We start from the raw sequence: 25,543 nt of genomic DNA on the forward strand, positions 1-25,543 counted from the left end.
AAAAAAAAAAATACTTCAAAGCATTTTAGGAAACATGTTGGAAAATGAACTCACCTGGAATATCATAAAACGAAGTCACAGGTTTAGTGCACAGATTGATTCGAGGTGATCTTTTCCTCATTTGATCAATGAGCAGCTTCCGTTCATCATCCTTCAGTAAAGTTATGAACAATTCATGAGAGGAAATCATGAAGACAAGCTGAAGATCTTCCAAACTCAAACACATATTCCTAAGTTAAAAGTTTCATTAGCAGAAAGATTACTTTGAAATGAAATAAAAGTTTGAAATGTCATTTAAGTATGCAGTAAAAACAACTTAATGCAGTTTAATTTCCATCTGGAGATAAAATATTTCAGTCATTCCCTTTGGTAGAAACTATACGGATTCATTTGTTTAAAGACTTTTTTGGGTCACAGCAATATCCAGCCACAACACGTTAATAAATCTCTCTCCATAATGTCCTGTATGGAAGGTATTTTACTAATGGGGAAATGAGACACTTCAAGTGACCTGTCCAAGGTCACAAAGCTTGTGGCCATGGTAAATTACCAAAAAGGATTTTTTAACCATGCTTTTCCTTTACAAAATAATCCTGTTTAAATTAAACCTCAATTTAATACAAAATATGTTAAGTCCTAAAGGGTATGTCTACACTACCCTGCTAGTTCGAACTAGCGGGGTAATGTAGGCATACCGCACTTGCAAATGAAGCCCGGGATTTGAATTTCCCGGGCTTCATTTGCATAAGCCGGCCGGCGCCATTTTTAAATGCCGGCTTGTTCGAACCCCGTGCCGCGCAGCTACACGCGGCACGGGCTAGATAGTTCGAACTAGCAAGCCATTCCGAACTATCTGTACACCTCGTTCCGCGTGTAGCCGCGCGGCACGGGGTTCGAACAAGCCGGCATTTAAAAATGGCGCCGGCCGGCTTATGCAAATGAAGCCCGGGAAATTCAAATCCCGGGCTTCATTTGCAAGTGCGGTATGCCTACATTACCACACTAGTTCGAACTAGGGTGGTAGTGTAGACATACCCAAACTTATTAATCTCTTAAAATGTATAAAATATCCCTCCCCCCTGTTTTTGGTGGAATGATAATTAACGGGACATGTTAATAGTCTAGTATGAAATATACAAGAATGACAGTAGGTTGTACTGGTGGGGAAGTAACACTATATGTAAAAACACTCAAACACTGTAAAGATCTTTAATTAATCAAACACCACCACAGAATCCCTATGAATAGAAATTCCATGCTTGAATAATAAGAGTAGGCAGAAGAAATTTATTACCAGCCTCCTAACCTGGATGGTGGTGAAGATTATGAAATCCTCAGAGAAGATCAGAGGCTATGCAAATAGAAAAAAAACAGTGGATTTCAATGATCCTCATTTGGATTGGATACATGCCAACTCAGGATGGGATGCAGAGATAATTTCTAGACACCATTAAATACCTACTACTTGGAGCAGCAACTAGTTCTAGAACCCTCAAGGGAAGAGGCAATCATTGATTTAGACTGCTGGGCAAGAGATGAGGGGTGGGAGAGGAGGGTGAGAGAAGAGACTGGCTCAGCATTCCCAAAAGGGGCAGGGCCTTGGGCAGAAGACACGGAGCTGGGCAGCCAGCCCTCAGAGAGGGCCTAACAAAAGAGACCTGTCCTTATAACTATACTGCTCAGTAATAGCGACCATAATATAAAATTAAATTTAATATCCTTGTGAGGGTACCAATAGAAGGATACCACAAAGCCTACCACAACAGCATTTAACTTCAAAAAGGGGAACATCACACTAAGGATGTTAACTAACAAGTAAATTACTAGTCGAGTAGTTGATGGAATTTCCATCAACTACTCAACTAGTCGATAGACACTTCTGCATTCCTCCATCGAAATGTACATTTCAATGGAGGAATGCAGAACTCCGCACGTAGCCCAGGGCCAGAGGGAAGTCCTGCTGACTCTGGGCTTCACTAGGGTACTTACGTTTCAAAAGGGTAGCGCCACATGGAGCCTAGGGTCAGCTCCGCGTGGCGCTGCTGCTTTGAAGTACCTCCTCTCTCCCTCACCTTTGCTGCCTTTATCTAATAGAGGCAACAAGAGGGGTAGGGTGGAGTGCGGGGGAGGGAATCAACTAGTCAACTGGACTATCCGATAAGCATTTGCTTATCAGTTAGTTAACTAGCCAACTAGTCCTTAATATCCTTACATCACACAAATGAGGAAGCTAGTAAAAAAGAAGTTAAAAAGGAACCATCACAAGAGCAAAACATCTTCTAGTGGCATGGAAATGTTCTAAAAACACCAAAACAGAGGCTCAAATTAAGTATATATTCTACACAAACGACAACCTTCCCCACTCCCCAGCAAAAAAAAGAGCCCCCTTCCAAAAAAATGCCACTATGGCTGAACAACCCAATAAAAGACTAAGTGAGGCAGAGACAAAAAAAAAGTATCTTTTAAAAATTGGAAATCAAATCCTACTGAGCAAACAAAAAGGTGCATAAACTCTGTCGAGTCAAAGTGCAATTAGGCAGACTGTTTAAAAAGGTGTCAGAAGCAGGAAATGTGCCAAACAGTAGGTGGGACCACTGGATGATCAAAGAGCTAAAGGAGCATTGAAGGAAAATAAAACTGTGAAGATGCTAAAAGAACTATTTACATTTGTTTTCAATGAGAGAGATTCCCACCTTGTGGGATTCTTTTTAGGTTACAAATTAGGACCCGTAAGACTTGCTTGACAAACTACAGCAAAGTGTCAATATGGCCTTTGTAAGGAAAATCATCCCTCATCCATCTACTAGAATTCTTTGAGGGGAATCAACAATCATGTTGGACAAAAAAGGATGAAAATATGCTATTCCTACTGCATTTTCAAAAAGCCTTTGATAATGTCCCTCACCAAAGGCTCTTAAGCAAATTAAGCAGTCACAGGATAAGAGGGAAAGTCCAATGAACCAGTAACAGCTTAAAAATCATGAAACAAAGGGTAGGAATAACTGGTCGGTTTTCACATTGGAGAGAAGTAAATAGTGTCCTTCAGGGATCCATTCTGGGACCAGTACAGTTCAACATATTCCTAAATGATCTGTAAAAGGGGATAAACAGCAAACTGGCAAAGTTTGCAGATGATGCAAAATTACTTAAGATTGTAACTCTTAGTTAAGTCCAAAGCAGACTGCAAAGGGATCTCATAAAAGTGGATGACTGGTGTCAGGGCTGTTACCCACTCTGGCACTCTGAGTGCAGAAGGTGGGGGCCCTCAAAAGACCTTAAATACCTTGCCTCTATAGGCTCTGCTTTAACAAAAAAGCACGCCACACACCAACTCCCTAGAGTCACAGATGCACTGGCTCTGAAAGATAGGTGGCCACCATTAAGACATTTTTTAAAGAACCCTGAACAAACAGGAAGGAACACTTGAATTCCTTCGCCAAGGGTACCCCAAGCTCTTTTGCCATGCGAGAACTTGAAAAAAGAAACAAAAAACCCCACAGAAAACAAACTCTCTCTGACTAGCCTAAGAAGTCAGATGACACACACACACACACACACACACACACACACACACACACACCTACCTCCTGTTACCTTGCAAGACACAAGAATCAAATCATTGCCTTAAAGATGATTTTAGTAACAAAACAGAAAGATATACTTAATAAAGCAGTGGTCCCCAACCTTTACGGGCTCCCGGGCGCCCGGGGGCGGGGCCACACACGCGTCGGGCGCCCGGGGGCGGGGCCGCGCGTCCTGGGGCACGCCAGGGCCGGGGCCGCCTGAGCCCCTTGTGCTGTGGGCCCGGGGCTGGTGGCGCCGCCGCCCGAGCTGCGTGCCTGGGGCCGGCACCGGCGCCCGCATGTGCCCCGGGGCTGGGGCCGCCCGAGCGCTGCGCACCAGGCGCCGGTGAGTGTCGCGCGCCTGGGGCCGGCGCTTCCAGTCCGCCGCGCGCCGGGGGGCGGGGCCAACCCGGGTTGTCGGCGGGCGCCTACAAATGCCCCGGCGGGCGCCATGGCGCCCACGGGCACCACGTTGGGGACCACTGTAATAAAGCATACTTGGTTGTTAGGTGTACCGAGCAACTGAGAAAAGAACAGTTCAAAATAAAAAACAATCTCTTTGTGCTGTAGCTTCAAGATGGTGAGTGAGGAATGGAAGGCATATAGATTTACACAGAGAAGTTTAACCAAACAACCAAAACAAAGAAAAATACCCTGATCGCAACTAAATACACTAAAGATCCCTGCATGGTCCAGTCCACTTCCATGTCCCGAATTCCTTGGAGGCATAGTAGTTCTGCCAGGATTTAAATTCTCTATCCAAACTCCTGGCTTAAAAACACACACACAAAGCAGGCAAGGTATCTATATACAATTCAAATTTCAGCACTGTGTCCCATTTGTTCCTCTGGCCCCCGTGAATACTCTTGCTAGCTACCTGAGTTTAACCCTTTAGTCACCGAGTGCTGGCCATCACAACAGGTCTACAAAATGACAGGTGAAACTCAATGTTGTCAATTGCAATGTAACACTAAAGGGTCAGGACAACCATAGGTGCTGCTGAGACTCCACTGAACTAGGGATGTTAATCTAAATTTAACTGGCTAATCGAACAGTCGATGAGATTTGCATAGACTATTTGATTAGTCGATAAGCTTAGTTACATGTAATATCTCACCCTCAAAATCAGCTATCATAAACGGTGTGGAGAAAAAATTAATAAGGAAGTGTTATTTACCCTTTCACATAGCATAGGAGCTAGGGGTCATCCAACTATTAACACGCAGCAGGTTTAAAAAACAAACAAAAGGAAGTACTTTATACAACACACACAATCTGTGGAACTCTGCACCAAGGGGCCAAAAGCATAACCGGGGCCAATAAATAATTAGATGAGGTCACTGAGAATAGGTCCATCAATAGCTATTAGCCAAGATGGTCAGGGACAAAACCACATGTTCTACATAGGGATGTTCGAGTATAACCCATTAACCAACAAAGAAGGTTAAAGTAGTATGGATTGGATAAATGGACTGTAACATGGATAGAAAACTCACTAAATCATGAGGCTCAATGGGTGGTGATCAACCGCTCTCTGGTTGGCGGTTAGTATCAAGTGGAATACCCTAAGGGTTGGTCCTGGGGCCAGTTTTGTTCAACATCTTTATTAATTACCTAGATGAGGGGATGGATTGCACCCTCAGCAAGTTCACAGATGACACTAAGGTAGGGGGTGAGGTAAATACCTTGGAGGGTAAGGGCAGGGTCCAGAGTGACCTAGAAAAACTGGAGGACTGGGCCAAAAGCAATCTGATGAGATTCAGCAACCATAAAGTACAACAGAGTCCTGCACTTGGGTCTGAAGAATCCCAAGCACTGCTACAGACTGGGGACTGCTTGGCTTAAGCAGCGGTTCTGTAGAAAAAGACCTGTGGATTACAGTAGATGAGAAGCGGATATGGAGTTGTCAGTGTATCCTTGTAGCCAAGAAGGCAAATGGCATATTGGGGTGCATTAGTTGGGGCATTACCAGCAGATCTAAGGAAGTGATTATTCCCCTTTGTTCAGCACTGGTAAGGCCATATCTGGAATACTGCGTCCAATTCTGGGGCCACCATTACAGAAAGGATGTGGACGCATTGGAGAGAGTCCAGCACAGTGCAACAAAAATGATTAGGGGGCTGGAGCACATGACTTATTAGGAAAGGACGAGGGATCTGGCCTTATTTAATATACAGAAGAGAAGAGTAAGAGAGGATTTGATAGCAGCCTTCAACTACCTGAAGGAGGGGTTCCAAAGAGGATGGAGAGAAGCTGTTCTCAATGGTGAAAGGTGACAAAACAAGGAGCAAAGGGGGAGGTCTGGATTGGATATTAGGAAAAACTATTTCAATAGGAGGATGGTGAAGCACTGAATTGGTTATCTAGGGAGGTGGCGAAATCTCCATTCCTAGAGGTTTTTAAGTCCCAGATGATAAAGCCCTGGCTTGGATGATTTATTTGGGATTGGTCCTGCTTTTATAGCAGGGGGTTGGACTCGATGACCTCTCAGGGTTTATTCCAACCTTATGATTGTATGAATGTGCAACAGGTGATGGATCACTTGATGGATCACATTCCTTCTGAAAAAACTTAGTATTGGCCACTGTCAGAGAACAAGATACTGGGTTAGAGGGACCTTTGATCTGACCCAGTATGGCCACTCTTATGGAAGATTTGATTGGAATGCACGGACTAATACATGAATATTTCTGATTAATTAAAATAGGAATCTGAAAATGTAACTCTGGGGCAAGCTACCAGTTCAACAATTTCACAATGATCCAAGAGATATCTTCCACTATAAAAATGGAACAAGGGTATGCTGTGGATGGGCAACACAGTCCCCAGGGGAGGCAGCATCATGCATTTCTCTCAGGTAACCAACCTCTGCATTATTCAGAAACATTCATCCATGAGTTCTAGATGAACCCACATCCAAATATCCTTGGCTAGAAAGAATGGGACACAGGGCCTTGAGAATAGTAGTGAGAGAACAAGGATGAGTAAATAAGACAACTTTGGAAAGTTTATAGAGGATCTGGGGGTAAAAAGAAAAATGTTGCCCTCTCTGCCTAATTTTTTTTTACCAGCAAGTTCATAAAACAAACACACCAAGGTAGTATTTATGCATTGCACAGTGCAAGTAATCTAATTAATACCAGTACTTACTTGAGAAAAGCTGCCATCTTTCTTTTCAAAGATTCTGAAGCATGTTCTAAGTTTATTGACCTTGAACAAACCTAGAATATTTAAGAGTTAAGTCATTAAGCATCACTAGAAAATTAAGAATTCCGTTTGGTTATAATACAGAGTTGTTACAGTTATTTCCACAATTTGTTTATGGCCTAGTAGCAATCAATGTCAGATACATTTCCTCGCCCTATAGAGGGAGGCAAACCATTTATTTAATACAGCCATCCTCCAAATACTGCTGTCATAGTGGGATCCCTGTATACAAAAGGGGCAATTATGGCTGCAATGTGATTGATTACGTGCTGCTTCTGATACTCAATTCCTTTTTTGAGCTTCAAGGTTAGGTCTGCAAGAGCCAAATATGACAATTACATCATCATCATCTATACTGCTTTCACCACAAAAGCAAGCATCTAGCAAATTGCCAAACAACTACTACTTGACAATCAATTCCACTTAAGTGGATTATTAATAAAAGTGAAATATTTAGAGGAGTCAGATCTCTACGTACAATACACGTGTAATACCAATATTAACAAAAATTGAAGTTACTTGCGGGAGGATTTTAAAAGAAATTTTGCATGCTTAACCATTAATTTAATCATTATCTTACATTAGTTTGAAAAAGATGACTGATTTGGGAGAATGAACAATTCTAATTTTAGCTTCTACTTTTAAAGATGACATTTTGGGTTAACTGTGAAGTTTTAAATACTTGTAAAAATACAGGGTTATATACTGAATATCCCAAATGTAAGAGGAGCATTTCATGTAAGATTAAAAAAACCTTCAAGTATCTGGACTACCAACTCATTCTCTATGAAATACTACAGCACGCATTATACTGGACAGGGCACAAGTACCGCATGTCAAAACCAACAGAGAACACCACTAGGAAAAAGAGAGACTAAGGGGACAAGGTAGGTGAGTTTAAAAAAATGGTTTTACAGTAAAGAAGCAGCTTCCCCCTCCCCCCCCCAAAAAAACCCCAACAACCCTCTCTTAACAAGGGAACAGAAACTCATTTCCTTAATTCCCTGAACTAAACGAAGATTCCATGCTGGTTTTGCAACCACTGGCATCGTGTTTGCCACGTCAGAAAATACAGTGGAAGCTAGTTGGCTGTCACTTCAACATTCTTTAAAAATAGCTAAGCTTGGATGTCTTCTCTCAATATGTACTTGTAGGAACCTACAAGTCACTTTTGTAAGATGTTCTACAGCATTCAATTCTTGCTCCCCCAGAAGTCATGTCCTCAATTTAAGACGACAATAGTTTCCAAAAAGAGTATGGTGCAATGAAGACACCTCCCTTAACCCTGCCCAGCTCCAAGGAAGAAAGAGTGCACAATCTCAACTTTCCTCACCTCCCCCTACTAACCCAAAGCGGTATGTGAAGAGCTGCTCTTCAACATTATGAAGGGATCTTCTATTCCTCCAACTTTTCTACTATCCTCTATTGGAAGTACAAAGGACCCCCACACCAATTCCATTATTCTTTCCAGGGCCAGGCCAAGGGGTTTGGCACACCCATACTCAATATAGAAAAAATAGAAGTCTAGAATAAAATTGTACCTTTATTTACTTAGCTTCTGAAATGAACAAAAAATAAACTATTTTCCCCTACTTTTCATTACCCTATTCAATTTAATTGTGTTAGCATTAAACTGCCAGTAGCTGACACTTTAATGTTTTAACCATTTTGAGTTGTACACAGTGTTTCTGGTCAGCCCTATAGACAGATGTAATTTGAAATACAACTGTCTTCCTTCCAAAGGAACTGGTTTTTGAAAAGCTATAAAAACCTTTATTCCTTGATACTGAATAAAGAGTATGTTTAATTTATAACTCTTTTTTGCAAAGGCACAAAAAGAGAAAGTTACTCACCTTGATGCAGTGACGATGGTTCTTCGAGATGTGTCCCCCTGTGGGTGCTCTGCTGTAGGCGTCGGGCTTGTCCCGGCGCCACAGCTCAAAGTATTCAGTAGTCAGCCAGACTGCGCATGTGCAGTCAGCGTCTCGCAACATTTGCACCCTTTCTCTCATGCGCACAGTCCAACTCCCGCCAGTTCCTCTCGTTCCGGATATTCGGGTGGACAAGACAATTACCAAGAGAGTGAGACTCCGAGGCGGGGAGGAAAGCAGGTAGTGGAGCACCCACGGGGGGACACATCCCGAAGAACCATCGTTATTGCACCAAGGTTAGTAACTTCCTCTTTTTCAAGTAGTGTCCCTGTGAGTGCTCCACTGTAGGTGACTTTGTAGCAGTGGTCGAGAGCTCTTAAATGGTGGATCTCAGAGTCATGGTCTAAATCACGGTGCTTTCCACAGCCGAGGCCACCGCTGAATCTGTCCCTCAATGATGTAGTATGGCATAATGCTTCATAAAGGTGCCATTAGAAGACCACAAAATTGAGCGGCAGATGTCCGAAGAGGAACTCCCTTCCGGAATGCTATGAATGTGGACATGGCTCTGATGGATTGGGCCCTAGGTGTTGGAAGTGGTTTGTTGCGGATAGCGTAACATCTCTAAATGCAGGCAACTATGAGGTTCAAGATGCTTTCAGCAGATTTCTCTAAAGGATACTCACTATCCTCTCGAGATACCAGAAGTCGTTGGGACTTCCTAAATTCCTGAGTCCTCTGAATGTAAAAGGCTAGTGCTCTGCGAATATCAAAGGTGTGCAGTAGTGTCTCTTGAATGGAAGTATGAGGTAAACTTAAAAAACAACAAATGGTCTGGTAGCACTTTATAGAATAACAAAATATGTAGATGGTATCATGAGCTTTCGTGGGTACAGCCCACTTTGTCAGATGACTGGCGGAATGAGGCTTAGGGAAAAATACTGGAAGAACGATAGGTTCTTTAATATGAAACTGAGAACAGACTTTAGGAATTAAGGTTGGGTGTGGTCGTAATATTACACTGTGCTTGTTAAAAACTGTGTATGATGGTACTGCCATCAGAGCTGCCAGTTTGCTGACCCTACGGGCTGAAGTAATTGCCAACAGAAAAATAATCTTCATTGTAATCATTGGAAGAGGTATTGTTGCCAATGGCTCGAAAGGTGGTTTAGTGAGGGTGTCCTGAACTAGATCCAAGTCCCATAGAGGTGTTGGAGGCCTGTGGGGAGGGTTGAGGTTGGTTAACCCTTTGAGGAAGTGCTTGGTGGTAGGGTGCAAGAATATAGACGTGCCATCCACAGGCTGACGGAAGGCAATAATAGCTGCCAAGTGCACTTCTAGATGCTATAGCTAACCCAGAGTGGTGTAAAGGACAGGATATATTCAAGGATTTCATGGAGAGGTACCATATATGGATTTACCTGTTTGTTAGTGCACCAGGAGAAAAATCTGCGCCACTTATGTGTGTAGAGTATCAGAGGGGTAGCCGTGTTAGTCTGAATCTGCAAAAGCGACGAGGAGTCCTGTGGCACCTTATAGACTAACTGAAGTGTAGGAGCATAAGCTTTCGTGGGCAAAGACCCACTTCGTCACATGCATCTGACGAAGTGGGTCTTTGCCCACGAAAGCTTATGCTCCTACACTTCAGTTAGTCTATAAGGTGCCACAGGACTCCTCGTCGCTTATGTGTGTAGGTTGTTCTTGTCACATCCCTCCTGCTGTAAATTAGGATTTGAGAAGCAGAGGTTCTCGGCATCGAAGAACCAGCAAGGAGCCATGCTGTCAAGCGGAGAACCCGACAGTCGGCTTGCTAGGGTGTTTCAGCCCTCCCGACCTCCCAGCTCCCACCATTCCGCGCAGCTACTCACCTGTGTTGTTGCTCAGTGAGTAGCTGCTCCTCAAATGAGGAAATCTATGTAAATGTACTGCGCAGGCGCGCAGTTCAGAGAGGGCTCAAGAGCTACTGTTAGAGGCCCTGAGATCTCCCGGTAGATCATGATCTACTGGTTGGTGACCACGGCACTAGTCCAAGAGGCGAATGGCCTCTGTGCAAAGGAAGCAGAATAGAGCCCCCTACGGCAGTTGATATAGTACATCATGGTGATGTTGTCTGTGAGGATTCTGGTCGTGGTACTGAAGATATGTATTCTGAAATGACTGCAGGCATTGAGGACAGCCCTGAGATCCAGGATGTTGATATGAAGGGTTGCCTCCCGTGGTGTCCAACATCCTTGAATGGACCGATCGTTCATATGAGCACCCCAGCCAATCAGAGGCATCCATTGTGATTTGAACCAACAGCTCAGGCTGGTGAAATGGGACTCCCGCAAGGAGATTGTATGGACTGGTCCATCACTCTAGGAAAGATATTAAGCAGATGTTGGGAGTGACTCATTTGTCAACGTGGTGCCTTATGGGAACATACACAGACACCATCCATTGTTGCAGGCACCGAAAATGCAGCCTTGCATGATGGACCATATATGCTGTGGCTGCCGTATGGCCCATGAGCTGTAGGCACATGAGGACAGAGACTGTAGGGCTTAAAGTAAGTATCACAACCAGATCGTGTATCGTCTGGTACCTCTGTGTAGGTAAACAGGCTCTCGCCATCATGGAGTCCAAACGTGCTCCTATAAATTTAGGTTTTGAGTTTGCTCTAGTGTTGATTTCTGGTTGTTTATAATCAGACCTAGGGACTCGGATGTCTCTCTCGCTGTCACAACCACGTGGGAGGTTCCAGCTTTGGTTGGACCCTTCAAAAGGCAGTCGTTGAGATAGGGGAAGATTACTATGCCCTGTTGGTGGAGGTGCACAGAGTCTTCTCCAAAATGCCCACAGTGGTAGCTAAGTGCTGAAGAGAGTCCAAAAGGTATAACTCGATATTGCAAGTGGTCTCCCCCAACTATGAAGTAGAGAAACCTTCTGTGGGCAGGATGGATCATCACATGAAAATATGCGTCCTGAAGGTCGAGGGCTGCAAACCAATTACAGTTGCAAGAGTCACCATTTTGAAACGCTGTTTTTGCAGGTAACAGTTGAGTTTTCGAAGATCGAGTATGGGTCTTCAACCATTTTTTTCCTGGGTGAGGAAGTAATTGGAATACAAGCCTCTACCTCTGAACTCGCATGGTACCCTTTCCACTACTCCGATGGTAAGGAGGCGGTGGACTTCTTGATGTAATTGGTACTCATGAGAATGGTCCCTGAAGAGGGACGGGAAAGGTTGGAGGTTCTGATGTGAATGGAATGGTGTAACCTATCAAAACGATCTCGAGAACCTATGGTCGGTGGCGATGCTGATCCAATGTTGGTAAAAAGGTTTGAGCCAGTCATGGAAAATGGCAACTGCAGGATTGGGTTGGTGTTTGGTGCAGGGGGGTTGCGAGCCCTCGACCAAGTTGTCAAATGTTCTGCTTGTTAGCAGGCTGAGTAGAGGGGAGGTTGTTTTGGGTGTGCCTCTTTTGGGGGTCTTGTCTCTAACTGGTGCTGGTCGAATGAACGTTGATTGTATCTCGGCTAGGAGAAGTCATAACGTCTTGGGAATGGCATGTATTTCTTGCAACGGAATGGGGACATGTACATCTCCAGGGTCCAGAGAGTGGTCCTCGAGTCCGTGCTCAAGCGGAGGACCTCATCTGTCTTTTCAGCAAACAGCTTTTGTTTGTCAACTGGGAGGTCCTTAGTCTGAAGCTTACGCAGAACGCCAGTGGTTTGAAGCCATGAGGACCGCCTCATAACTATAGCAGTGGCTGTGGAATGAGCCACCATGTCTGCCACATCTAATGTAATTTGCAGTCCAGTTCTGGCGGAGGCGTATGCCTCCTGGACAATGGATTTTAAAATAAGCCTTTTTGCATTGAGCAGATGTTCCATTAATGTCATGAGTTTAGCATAGTTGTTGAAGTCATGATCTGACAGCAGCGTTGCATAATTGGCAATGCATAATATAAGCGTTGAGGAAGAATGTATCTTCCTGCCAAAAAGGTTCATATGCTTACTATCTTTCTCCACTGCAACATTCTTATATTGTGGATTTTTGCCCTCTGATGGGTTGCATTCACGACCAGGGAATTCAGTAGTGGGTGTGAGAACAAAAACTCTGAACCCTTGGTTGGGACAAAATATTTTTTGTTAGCCCTCTTATTTGTAGAGGGTGCAGAGGCCAGGGTCTGCCAGATTTCCTTGGCGGACTCCATAATTGCTTCAAATCGGCAGCACTATTTTTGCATGCTGGGATGGTTGTAAATTCTTAAGGAGATGATACTGTTTCTCCTGGACTTCTGTAAACTGGACTTCCTGGCTAGCAGCCACTCTTTTAAACAGTTCTTGAAACTGCTTGAGGTCGTCCAGGGGAGATGTATCCCCAGGGATGACGGCCTCATCCGGTGAAGAGGAGGATTGGTCCATGGGTGATGTATCCAGTTGTTGCTCCTCTGGTTCAGAAAGTTTACCTTCCTCTGACTCCGATTGGTGTGGTGGGGAGGAAGGCATATGAGGTTGGCTGCGTTGTGCAGGGATAGTCAGGGGATGATTCGTGATGTGTATGCCACGATCGGTAGCAACAGGGGACCAATGTCTTGAGGTATAGTAATACTGGCATTGGTCGTTTGACTGGTATGGTCAGTCATAATACTACAGTATCATGATCATCATAGGATGTCTTGGTGACACCTGTCAAGAGAAATATGCACTTGTGTTCCTCCCAGTGCACATCACGGACCGATGTAGTTGGAGTGTGAAGTGTCATCGAGCCTCTCAATGAAGGGGGAGGTGAGAGACATAGGTCTTGGGTGAACGCTGCAGTGCAATGCAAGTTCTGGTGTCGATGGTAGAGGCAAGGAAGACCTGTAGCATAGTAGCAGTGATCTCAGTGCTGGTACTGAAGGAGACAGAGACTCTGAGGTCGGTGAAGGGCTAGGACTGAGTGGTCTATGCGACTTTGCTTGTGCCTTTCTCAGTTCTGAAGGTGTATCTGGTATGTCCAGTGCCGGGGAAAGGCCAGGTGCTCGTGTCGGCACAGCCGGTGGTGTCAGTGCTGTGGGTTGTGGCGCCGATGTGCACATAGCCAGTGTGGCTGGCTGCCACTGCGGCTGGCTGCCACTGCCAGCGATATCTTTGGTGCTGGGTGCCCGGGATCCTGTTCTGTTGTTGGCACCGACGGTGGTCAGTGCTGGTTCTTTGAGTCGAAGAGTTACCAGGGACGTGGCGAAGCAGAGCCAGAGGTATCTGGCTTATCTGTGGTGCTGATCCTGCTCACCGGTACCAGTAGCAAGGAGCATGCTGGAGAAGAACGCTTTTTTGATATAGACCCCACTGTTGGGGAGAACCTATGAAGAAGCCTTAGGAGATGCTGAAGGAGCCTTGAGTGGAACATTGTCCACAGGCTGCTTTATCAAACAGGAGCATGCATAACCGCATCTCCCTATCTCGATGAGCTAGAGCCGTGAGCTTAGAACAATACAGACACTTCTGATGCACATGGGCCTCTCCCAGGCATCTGATACATGTCGAATGGCCATCCAACACTGGCATGGCCTCAAGACATGTTGCATTTTTAAAAACCCAGCACTGTAGGAAGGAAACTATCCTGAGTGAGTTCATTCCTTCCTTTTACCTCAGAAAAATGGCAAATTTTATTTATTTTTTTTAAAACATGATTAACTATATCTAACTATTATGGTAAGAACTATGAACAGGAACAGTAAACTAACAGAAGTCTTAATTCCATGATCAACAGTTGAGGAGAAGAGCTCGCTCCATCTGCAATCCAGAGTGGCAACGAAGGAACTGGTGGGAGTTGGACCGCGCACACAAGAAAGGGCATGAATGTTGCAAGACGCTGACTGCGCATGCATGGTCCGGCTAACTACTGCTATTGAAGACTCCGATCTGCGGTGCCGAGATGAGCCCAAAACCTACAGTGGAACACCCACGGGGACACTATTTGAAGAAGCAGCAAAGTTTTAAAAGTTTACACAAATCGATGACCCAGTGCAAATTGGGCAATAAAATTGCTCGTGACAAAGTTTTGAAGCTATTTCATACTCTTATCGAGATGGTAGCCAATGAAACAAGTCTCTCAGCATGGAAGAATTTTAACTTTGAAAAGCTACGCTTCCCATGAGCAACAAAAAATGGAAGCATCAAGAAAATTCAAAGAGCAATGAAGAAGTTTGAAAAGCTGTCTGTTAGTCTGTGTTCAGAAACAAACTTCAGTACATCTTGAGGTGTAAGAGGTCTTGGAATTACTCATGAAATAGGCTTCAGGTCACTGCACAACTCTACTGCTTCAATATCTTTTGAATTTCCACTATGTAATGCAGACTAGCTTCAAGCAATGTTCTAATACAGAGGTAGGCAATTTTTGAAAAGGGGGGGAGGGGATGGGGAGGCACTTCAAAAAATGTTTGAATGCTTGGTTGTGGGACACTTTGGAAGGGGCAGGGCCTCGGGCAGAAGGGGTGAGGGCCTTTAAATAGCAGGAGTTGAAAGGGCTCACACCTCCCCTGTGATCACGTTGAGGAGAGGAAGCTGCGAGTGCTTTCAACTCCTGCTATTTAAAGGGCTTGCTGCACCCAGACTTGCAGCTAGCACTTTGCCTGGGAGCCAGAGATGCGTGAGCCCTTTCAACTGCTTCTATTTAAAGGGCTTATGCCTTCCCCACAGCTGCCATTGCCTGGCAGCTGTGGGGAAGGCACAAGACTTTTAAATAGAAGTAGTTGAAAGGGCTCACACATTCCTGGAAACAGGCTAACAATGGGGCCAGGAGCTACAAGCCCTTTCAACTGCTTCTATTTAAAAGGCTCACACTAGCCCTTTAAATAGAAGCAGTTGAAAGGGCTCGCCACATCCCCAGTGCCACAAGCATATTGTCTGGGAGCCGAGACTCACAAGCCTTTTCAACTGCTTCTATTTAAAGGACTCATTCCTTCCCCGTGGCTGCCGTTGAACTCGAGGAAAAAACCATGTGTTGCACCAGATCAAAGAAACTATTTGCCTCCAAACAGCTGGCAGCATCACTGACAACCAAATTCAGGACACGTGTACTGCACTGAACAAAACACGCCCAAGAGTAATTTCTATTATTTTTTGTACACCACTGTCTTTAACCTTCATATTAGTCCGATTGCTATTATAATAGCCTTGGCCACATAGGTTCTCAACAGATGACATGCCTTCGAACTCTCAGGCTGTGTCTACACTGGGCCACTTATTCTGGAAAAGCAGTCGCTCTTCCGGAATAAGCTGCGAGCTATCTACACTGGCCGCTTGCTTTTCCAGAAAAGCAATGATGATCTAATGTAAAATCGTCATTATTTTACTGGAAAAACTATGCGGCTCCCGTTCGGGCAAAAGTCCTTTTCCGGAAAAACTGTTCCGGAAAAGGGCCAGTGTAGACAGCACAGTAGTCTTTTCCGCAAAAGAGCCACGATCGCGAAAATGACAATTGGGGCTTTTTTGTGGAAAAGCGCTTCTACATGGGCACGGACGCTTTTCCTGAAAAGCATCCTGCCAATGTAGACGCGCTTTTCCGGAAATACTTATAACGGAAAAACTGTTCCGTTTTAAGCATTTCCGGAAAAGGGTGCCAGTGTAGACATAGCATCATAGAATACATTCAGCCATAAAATCAACGGTACAACCCCCCCAAAAAAAATGTTCCGTGAGGATAATGCTGAAGTGATCCTTAACTGCAGATGATCTACATGACATGACGCACTGTTTTACAAGTACAATTTTTTATAATTTTGTTTAAGAGGTTACTTTTTTTTAAATTAGAGAAACAACATTCACTTTGGTCTAATTTAATGTTCCTTAAAGCCTGGCACCCTAGCCAGCCTCCTAGTTCACTTATATGGTTGGGCCGGCTCAGATTCTTCCCAACCTGTAGAGGAGACCTGGAACAGAGCCTCTAGTTCTCGTTGCTCTGTGGGTCCTGGGGACACACCCCATCGTTCATTGCAAAAATCTGAGGGAGGGGAAGACATCTTCCTTGATGTACCCACTTAGTGCTCCAGTTAGGAAGGAACAACCAGTTCCATACATACAAGATGGGAAGCGACTGTCTAGGAAGGAGCATGGTGGAAAAGGATCTAGGGGTCATAGTGGACCACAAGTTGAATATGAGTCAACAGTGTGATGCTGTTGCAAAAAAAGCAAATATGATTCTAGGTTGTATCAACAGGTGTGTTATAAGCAAAACTCATGAAGTCATTCTGCCGCTCTACTCTGCACTAGTTAGGCCTCAGCTGGAGTACTGTGTCCAGTTCTGGGCGCCACATTTCAAGAAAGATGTGGAGAAATTGGAAAGGGTACACAGAAGAGCGACAAGAATGATTAAAGGTTTAGAGAACATGACCTATGAAGCCAGGCTTCATGAACTGGGCTTGTTTAGTTTGGAAAAAAGAAGATTAAGGGGGGACATGATAGCGGTTTTCAAATATCTAAAAGGGTGTCACAAGGAGGAAGGAGAAAATTTGTTCCTCTTGGTTTCTGAGGACAGAACAAGGAGTAATGGGCTTAAAGTGCAGCAGGGGAGGTTTAGATTGGACATTAGGAAAAAATTCCTAACTGTCAGGGTGGTCAAATATTGGAATAAATTGCCAAGGGAGGTGGTGGAATCTCCCTCTCTGGAGATATTTAAGAACAGGTTAGACAGACATCTGTCAAGGATGGTATAGACAGAGCTTGGTCCTGCCTTGAGAGCGGGGGGCTGGACTCGATGACCTCTCGAGGTCCCTTCCAGTCCTATGATTCTACCCATGCAGGAGTCAGAGAGGGGAGCTATGGGGATAGGGAAAGAAGTCTTTTAAACCTTCTTGGCCACTTCTCTACTTCCCCCTTTAGCTACACTAAGGGATGGGGAGAAAAAAATCCAAAACACACCTCCCCATCTGCTCCTTTCCTTCCCAGTTCTGAGAAGGAATCTTGGAGGACATCAAATTCCTTCCCCTGAACACTCTTCAGCTTTACACACTAGCTTCTTTATGATCCATATGTTTTCCAGGACAATTCTTCATAATTTAGTAAAATATATTTCTTATTTCTAAAGGAAAAACTGGGCAATACCTAATTAAACTTGGAAACTCTGGCAGCTCCACTGCCAGAGTGTGTAGAGAAATGGGCACCTCTGTTCCCGAGTCAAACAAAGTGAAACTATCAACACAGACGCGTGACTGACAATATACAGAACAATCTGAAATGCACAAAGTAAGCTCAAAATCAGAGAAAAACATTTTCACCTCTAATTTTCAGTTTTACAAATATTAGGGTGTTACCAGTAACAATAGCAACACACAAACAGAAATTAAATTTTTCAGTTAGCAATGTCCTTTCAGACTTGAAAAGCATATCTTACCTCAAGCAGAAAGTCTATTTTCTCTTTATTTGGTTTAAGAAATAGCTGGTTAAACTGAATACCAATTGATCGACCTTGCATTACATCACAAACAGTGTTGCATGTACAGATTCTGAAACAGATTTCATCTAGAGCATCATTCCTGCATGAATACAAAAAAAAAAAAAAAGGCAGCAAAATTATAGACCTTCTTTGACAGTCATGCAAAGGAAACCAGATCACCACCACCATATTGTCCAGTATTGCTTGGAGCATATCTACATGATCAGGGCTCGCCGAACTGCAGCGAGCCCCGCTCGCCAGCAGGGCTGTCCGGCAATCTGCGCATGCAGATCGTTCTGCGCATGCGCAGATTGCCCAAACCCGGCTCTTCCGGGTTGCAATCTACTCGCCCCAGGCGAGTAGATTGCATTATTTGTCGAGCCCTGTACATGATAGTGTTTAAAAATGATTTGTGTTACAGGAGTGCTCATGGTCTCAGTCCTACATCAGTGCCCCTCCCAGCATTCTTAAGAAGAGTCATATCTACTCCATTGCCATGGACTTCAAACGAAGCCTAAACAGCTTTGACTAGAGCAGTAGGCTTGGGGAAAAGCTCTTACAGAGCACTAAAGCTTAATTAAGTGAAAAAGATTTCAGACATTTTCATATCCATTACCTTTCTTTCTAAGTTCTGTCTTAGTGCAACTGTCATGACATGCACAATTAATCAAATCTATGCAGAATGTTCAGTTTCTCTCATTACAAGACTGACTTTCCTCCAATTAATTACTTATGTCTGAACTGTTCAGATAGTTTCTGTGAAAACATTAACAATAGAAATTTGTTTTTTAGTTTCAAAGTAAGATTCTTCACTCAAGTTCATTAAGTTTGTTTTTTTGGGGGGCATGGGGGAAAATTTTTTACTGTTTGTACACCCAGAACTGTGGGGTCTTGATTCATAACTAGCGCATCGAGAGGCATTACTGTTAACCTGCTGCTATTGATAGCTACTCACCCCTGCTGTGCTTTCTGGAAGAGTTCTCTCAACACAGACTGCCTGAATTGAACAGGCAAACTGAGAGTTAGATTATCTTCAAGGAAAATCTTCACTAAGTCCTGGAACACAAACATAAATATTGTATCAGTTTCAAAAGGTATTTCTGGTCTAGAGAGTACGCTTATTAAGTTTGCAGATAATACCAGACTGGAAAGGGTTGCAACTGCTTTGGAAGTTAGGGTCATGATTCAAAATGATCTGGACAAACTGGAGAGATGGTTTGAGGTAAACAGGATGAAGTTTAATAAGGACAAATGCAAAGTACTCCACTTGGGAAGGAACAATGTTTCACACTTATAGAATGGGAAGGGATTGTCCAGGAAGGAGTACTGCTGAGAAAGATCTAGGGGTCATAGCAGACCATAAGCTAAATATGAATCAACAGTGTGACATTGTTGCAAGAAAAGCAAACATGATTCTGGGATGCATTAACAGGAATGTTGTGAGCAGGACACGAGAAGTCATTCTTCTACTCTACTCCGTGCTGACTAGGCCTCAATTGGAGTAGTGTGTCCAGTTCTGGGCACCACATTTCAAGGAAAATGTGGAGAAGTTGGAGAGGGTCTGGAGAAGAGCAACAAAAATGATTAAAGGCCTAGAGAACATGACCTATGAAGGAAGACTGAAAGAACTGGGCTTGTTTAGTTTAGAAAAAAAAACTTTGCATGTGAGCCACAAAAGGAGCCAAGCTCTGAGGTGGACAAACTCCAATTGGGGATACAACAGGAGGCCCCAACTGGGTTAGAGTGGATTGGTGAGCTGACAAGGTTATCAGGTCTGTCTCGGTCAAGGAGGAGAGATCAGTATGATATGAGCTCTGCCTCTACTTTCAGTGGGGCTTTCAACAATAGAGAGAAAGGAAAAAAAGCAGAGAAGATTCCTATCTCAGGAGAGGAAAAAAGCAAGTCACCAAGAGAGCCTTGTCCTAGTCCTGCTCTGATTTGAAGAGACTGATATGAAGGGATCTCTTTGTGGGAGACCACTTGCTTTGTGTGGTAAGATATGCACCCCATGTTACGAGCAATATGCTGGAGGTGAAAAGCAATGATGGGTGAGGTTACAAGAAGGGAATCCCTGTGCAAACGCTGGCTGGGTCTTTCCACACGTCTAAAGCATTTTTTGATCCCAGAGGGTAATCATGGGTTTGTCTAACCTGTCTATGGCCTATAAACTGAGCTGAACTACATCTAAAAACACTGCATCTGATATTACTGATATGCTCACTAGCATATATTCCAAGACTTATGCCATCACATGCCAACTATGTCCTTCTGCTATGTATATTGGACAAACTTCTCAGACACTTCGCCAAAGAATTAATGCCCACAAATCAGACATCTTCACAAGGAAAAAACCTGTCAGTTTGCATTTCAACCTACCTGGACATAGTCTTAATGACCATATTACATGATCTTACTTCAAAGAGACTTTAACACCAGATTACAGAGAGAAACTTCAGAACTTTCATTCATGCTTAAATTTGACACTTTACGAATGGGCCTTAACAAAGATGCTAATTACCTTACACATTAAAAACAGCTTCCCCACTTATCACCCCTGATTAGCCATTCATTGACTTATAAACAGCTATGACTGAGGTGTTTGTCTTTTGTAAAGATTCAGGTACATGCAACCCCTCTCACTGGGAATGAATCTCTCATCTAGTGATGACGACGGTGGAGGTGATAGTGTCTACAAAGAGTTTGGTGGACAGGGGGAGAAGAGAAAATCAGATTCCTTAGTTGAGACATAGTAGTTTCTGCCCTCCCATTTGCAGGTAGGTGCTACTGATGCTGGGTCCACAATGGCCTTGTTAATAGAAAAGGCTATATGAGAGGAAGAGGATGAATGGAGTATGTCAAGAAGATTATGTTGAGTGTCCATGACTTCCTCCAGAGCTATATGGAGAGTATCTGCAACTCTCTTCGCCAAATCCTGGTGGGGAAGACATGACAGCTTTGTCTGGGGAAGAGGATATGGTCCCTCCAGGTTCCTCCATGAGGCCAAGCGTGTGCGCCTCGAGAGCTCTCAGGTAAGGCTCAAAGCTTGAGGGGCACACAGGCAATACCCAACAGCCTCAATATGGCCACTGGAGAGAGTGGTGACAGAGCCCATCAATGATGCCCATTAGTAGCTGTATTAGGATGGTGAGGCCCTGAGAGTACACTGAGCAGCATACTAGGCCTGGAAAACACGGACACTAGCTCCTCTGGTTCACTGTCTGAATCCTGGCTAAAGAATGGGGGAGCACAAGTGGCAGAAGGGATGATTCCAGTGCTAGGTGGAAGTTCAGTGTGGAAGTCCCAGTACTCAGAAGCAGAGACTCCAATATGTCCAATATGCTGAGGTCCCAGGAATGGTGGCATTCCACCAGACCCAACTAGCTCTTGCCAGTACCAGTAGCTCTGATGTTGGATGAGGCATTGATGAAAGCTCTGAGACAGACTTGTATACCAGTAGTACCTTTTTAGTGGAATGTTTATTCGTGTCCCCTCAGTACCAATGACTCTGTGCCAATACCTGCTGGGCTTGTGGGTATGTCAACAGTATCTGCTGCTGTAAGTTTTTGAGCACTGTGGATACCAGACTAGAGCACCAAGGCCATTCACGATATTAAGGTGTGATGGAGATCACTTACAGCTATCTTGGGGCTCACTATGGGTACTTTCCACTCTCTTCTCTGAGGACCTGAGAAGGGTCATCAGCTTGCTTCGAGTCCCAGCCTTCAGACACGAGTGAAGTGATTTGTCACTTCACCCTCTATATCTGTGAAATGATTTGTGGTGTGGGCCCCGAGTCCACCTCCATGAAGATAATCTGCTGTCAGAGCTCTCTGTTCTTATGTGACTGTGGCCTGAGTTGTTGGCAGAGACCACACTTTTGCTGGATGCACATGTCTGCAACTGGGATTACTTCCTTCAAGCCTGGTGAACTGGGCCTATGACATAGTGGAACGGATTCACAAGAAGGAAGAGAAAAGCGCAGGGCGAAAGAGGGGGGGAAAATACGTAAAATAAAAAATTTGAGGAGAAAAAATAAAGAGGTGAAGAAAAATTACAACGATACTAAGAGGCTAACTGCAGACATACAAATAGAATGCAACAATTTAGTCAGGAAAGTTGAGAAGGAACTGATGTGGGTTAGCCACATGGCAGGGCACGAGAAGAGACAGTATATGTACAAGCATAACGGACACTGCTACCAAAATTCTGCAACCAGCATTGTAAGGAGCCAGGCATACCTACTTTAGAGTGCCATGGCCACTACTTGAGGAAGAAAGATATGAACTGAGCCTTTAGATTATCTGCAAATCAGGACATTTTACCCACTTATTCATGTCATAAAACTCGCAAGTGCTCTTCTAGTACTTTACCTGATAGTTGCCACTTCTCATACAGCAATGGATTTGACTGTAAGGAGTTGATTGTTGTGATGTACTATTGGAAGATGATGTAAGAACTCCACAAGCTTGACAGTACCCAGCTAACCTCTTCTCATCTATCGTACAATGAAGTGATGATGAACCAATCTGGATAATAAAAACCATCAAATTTTAGCTACACAGATTTATGAATATTTATGGGTTTAATAATGAGCAACACTGAGCATTCACAGCTTTATTTTAAAGGAAGTACCAATATTAAATAAAAAACAAAAATTTTAAAAGTTCATTATTTTTTCTATTCAGACTTTCTCTTACCATTTGATTTTTCACTGTCCAAGCTGAGACAAATGTCAGTTTCATTGTAATTTCATATTTGGTTTCACAGAGACGCAGGAAAAAGGTTTTAAATTGTAGAAAAATGTCTATCATCTTAGATTTTATTAAAGGTTGTTTTAGTAATATTGAAAGTTGGGTCCAAGTTTGATCACCAATACAATACACTTTCACATTCAACTAGTGACCATTTATTTCCCACTTTTGCCTCCTCCCTCCAGGACCTTAGAAGAAATACAAAGCTAAATGCAAATAAGAATATTAAGTGTTTAATTAAAAATAATCAGAAGCAAAAAATGAAAGAATTACGATTTCCACAGCAAAGTTAAACACATTGCTCATGTACTCCTAGACCTGTTTATCCTTCTTAAATATGTAGTTTAACATATTACAGTTACAATGCCATAGAACACAGTGTGCTGTATAGTAGAGACATTACTAGGGATGTCAATGTGCAGACAGCTACATGATTAACCGATAAGTCTGAGCTTATCAGTTAATCCTGTTGACTATACGCATTCCCCCCGCTGCCTCTCTATCAAATACAGAGGCAGCAGCACGGAGAGTGAGGGGGGCAGGTGGGAGCTGATACATGCAGGGAACTGGCTTTCAAGCCGGCTCTCCATGTGTGCCAGCTCCAGACCCACCTGCCTCTGCTTGCTGCCTCTGGAGGAGGGGGAAAAGCGGGGAGGAGGCAGGAGCTGATGCCACCTGGCCCCGCTGCTGCCTTTATCAGAGGCAGCAGCACAAAACAGGGGGTGCAGGGGAGGCTGCTCCATGGCAGCAGTCCCTGTTCACGAGATGTCCAAGTTTCCCATGGAGCAGCCTCTGTTCACAGCAATCCTGGGCCTTCCACAGATAGAGGCTGCTCTGCGGCAGCAGCCCCTGTCCGTAGGGCATCCGAGCTCCCCAGGGACAGCAGCTACTGCTGCAGAGCAGCCTCAGTCTATGGCAAGCCCACGCTTACCGTGAATAGAGGCTGCACTGTGGGAAGCTCGGACACCCAGCAGACAAGGGCTGCTGCCACCCTGTGGCAGAGGCAGCAGCACGGGGCAGCAGGTGGGAGCCAGTCTGCACGGGAATCTGGTTTTTAAACCGGCTCCGTCATGGACCCTCTGATAGAGAGGCAGCAGTGTGGGTGGCAGGGGTCATCCTGGGAGTGGAGCTGGGAGCACACTGGCTGCTGGCCCCACCTGTGGGGATTATCGAACAGTCGCGTAACTGCTAAAATTTGGATGAGGTTACATGACTATTCAAATGTATGTTATCTAAAATCCCTAGACATTACTATGGTCAAAATCTAAAAACTTTTGACTTTTATAAATTATTTTAACTAATATAAACTTTAGAAGTTATGTTAATACAGTGCTACATTTAATCAACATGAATATTCCCTTTTTAAATAAGTCTCCTCTAACTGAATGAGTCTAACAAAAGAAGATGGCTGATAGACACAAAGCTTTAACTTAAAATAGCCACATTAAAGTTTATATTTGGTATGCAACTATAATTTTAAAGTTTTAAAAAGACAGAAGAGAAAAACATGAAATGATGAGACTATAATTTACATTTTGTTTAAGTCCAAAAAGACATACAAAGAAAAAAAATTGTAGATATTTTTGGTAGTTTAAGTTTGTGGGTTTTGCAGAAGAACAGATTTTGCTAATTCCGGACTGAAACACAATGATTTAGTTGAGGAAGACAACTTCTAACAATGGCAACAAACACAAATTCTTCTTTGACAGCTGGAAATTCTATAACCTCTATCAACTTAAAGCAGGATTATATAAAAGTCAATAACACACGTTTCCCTCTTGTAAAAAGGCACAATTGGCAACTATATTTCTCGGGAGAAAAAAAGATTAAACAAGAACACTTATAAGGCATGGTAAAACAGTCTCTCCAGCTCAGTCTTTTCTCAGCCTAAAACAATTTGTGGTCATCCATCTCTACTCTATTTTGGCAAACAATCCAAACAAACCATTTTACCTGAGATTGAAAGTGTGGAACAGTAGGAAGTACGTAGAACACCAAAACTTCCCTCAAAATATCTGACTCTGAAGTGAGAAAGTCCACAGGGACATATTCTTATATACAGGACTTGACAAATAATGTAATCTACTCGCCCGTGGCGAGTAGATTACAACCCGGAAGAGCTGGTGCAGAGCGATCTGAGCATGCGCAGAACCGTGTGGCTGGCGAGCAGGGCTCGCCGCCGCTTGGTGAGCCCTACTTATATAGTTGTACTACTTATATAGTTGTCAGAAACTATGAAGAAGCATGTAAATACTTACCTTCCCAGTAAAGTTTTGTTTTTTGAAAAACAGTTTTGACACACACATTTACAATGGGAAATTATTTATCTTGAGCAGAAAGAAGTCTTCGGCACTCATTGCCCACTCAAGGCACGTCTACCCAGCAAGGCTAAACTCAAAATAAGGTATGCAACTTGAGCTACACTAAGCGTGTGTCTAGACTACAGGGTTTTGTCGACAAAAGTTGACTTTTGTCAACAAAACTATACCTGCGTCTACACTGCCGCTGAGTTCTGTCAACATAACGTCGACAGAACTCAGCAGTTTTGTCGATGGCGGTAAACCTCATTCTACAAGGAATAATGCCTTTTGTCAGAGTTCTGTCAACAGAAGGCATTATGGCATCTACACTGTCCTTTGCGTCTACACTGTCATGTCGACAGAACTGGCTGTAGTCTAGACGCTCTTTGTCGACAGAAGCTTTGTCGACAGTATTTGTTGACAAAACTTCTGTCGACAAAAGCCTGTA

The 25,543-nt window shown here is 43.8% G+C and overlaps 1 protein-coding gene across 1 annotated transcript in view; it reads right to left on the reverse strand.

The window, feature by feature from the left end:
- INTS8 (integrator complex subunit 8) overlaps nucleotides 1-25,543 on the reverse strand; it is an 83,490-nt gene that overhangs the window by 39,221 nt on the left and 18,726 nt on the right. The window contains exons 8-12 of the mRNA XM_075920360.1: nucleotides 22,415-22,570; nucleotides 19,000-19,100; nucleotides 18,003-18,144; nucleotides 6,714-6,784; nucleotides 55-230 (exon numbers count right to left, since the gene is read on the reverse strand). Coding sequence (XP_075776475.1) covers nucleotides 55-230; nucleotides 6,714-6,784; nucleotides 18,003-18,144; nucleotides 19,000-19,100; nucleotides 22,415-22,570 — 646 coding nt within the window. The remainder of the gene's footprint in view (nucleotides 1-54; nucleotides 231-6,713; nucleotides 6,785-18,002; nucleotides 18,145-18,999; nucleotides 19,101-22,414; nucleotides 22,571-25,543) is intronic.

Source organism: Pelodiscus sinensis, chromosome 2 (assembly GCF_049634645.1).
Source record: "Pelodiscus sinensis isolate JC-2024 chromosome 2, ASM4963464v1, whole genome shotgun sequence".
Lineage (NCBI taxonomy): Eukaryota > Metazoa > Chordata > Testudines > Trionychidae > Pelodiscus > Pelodiscus sinensis.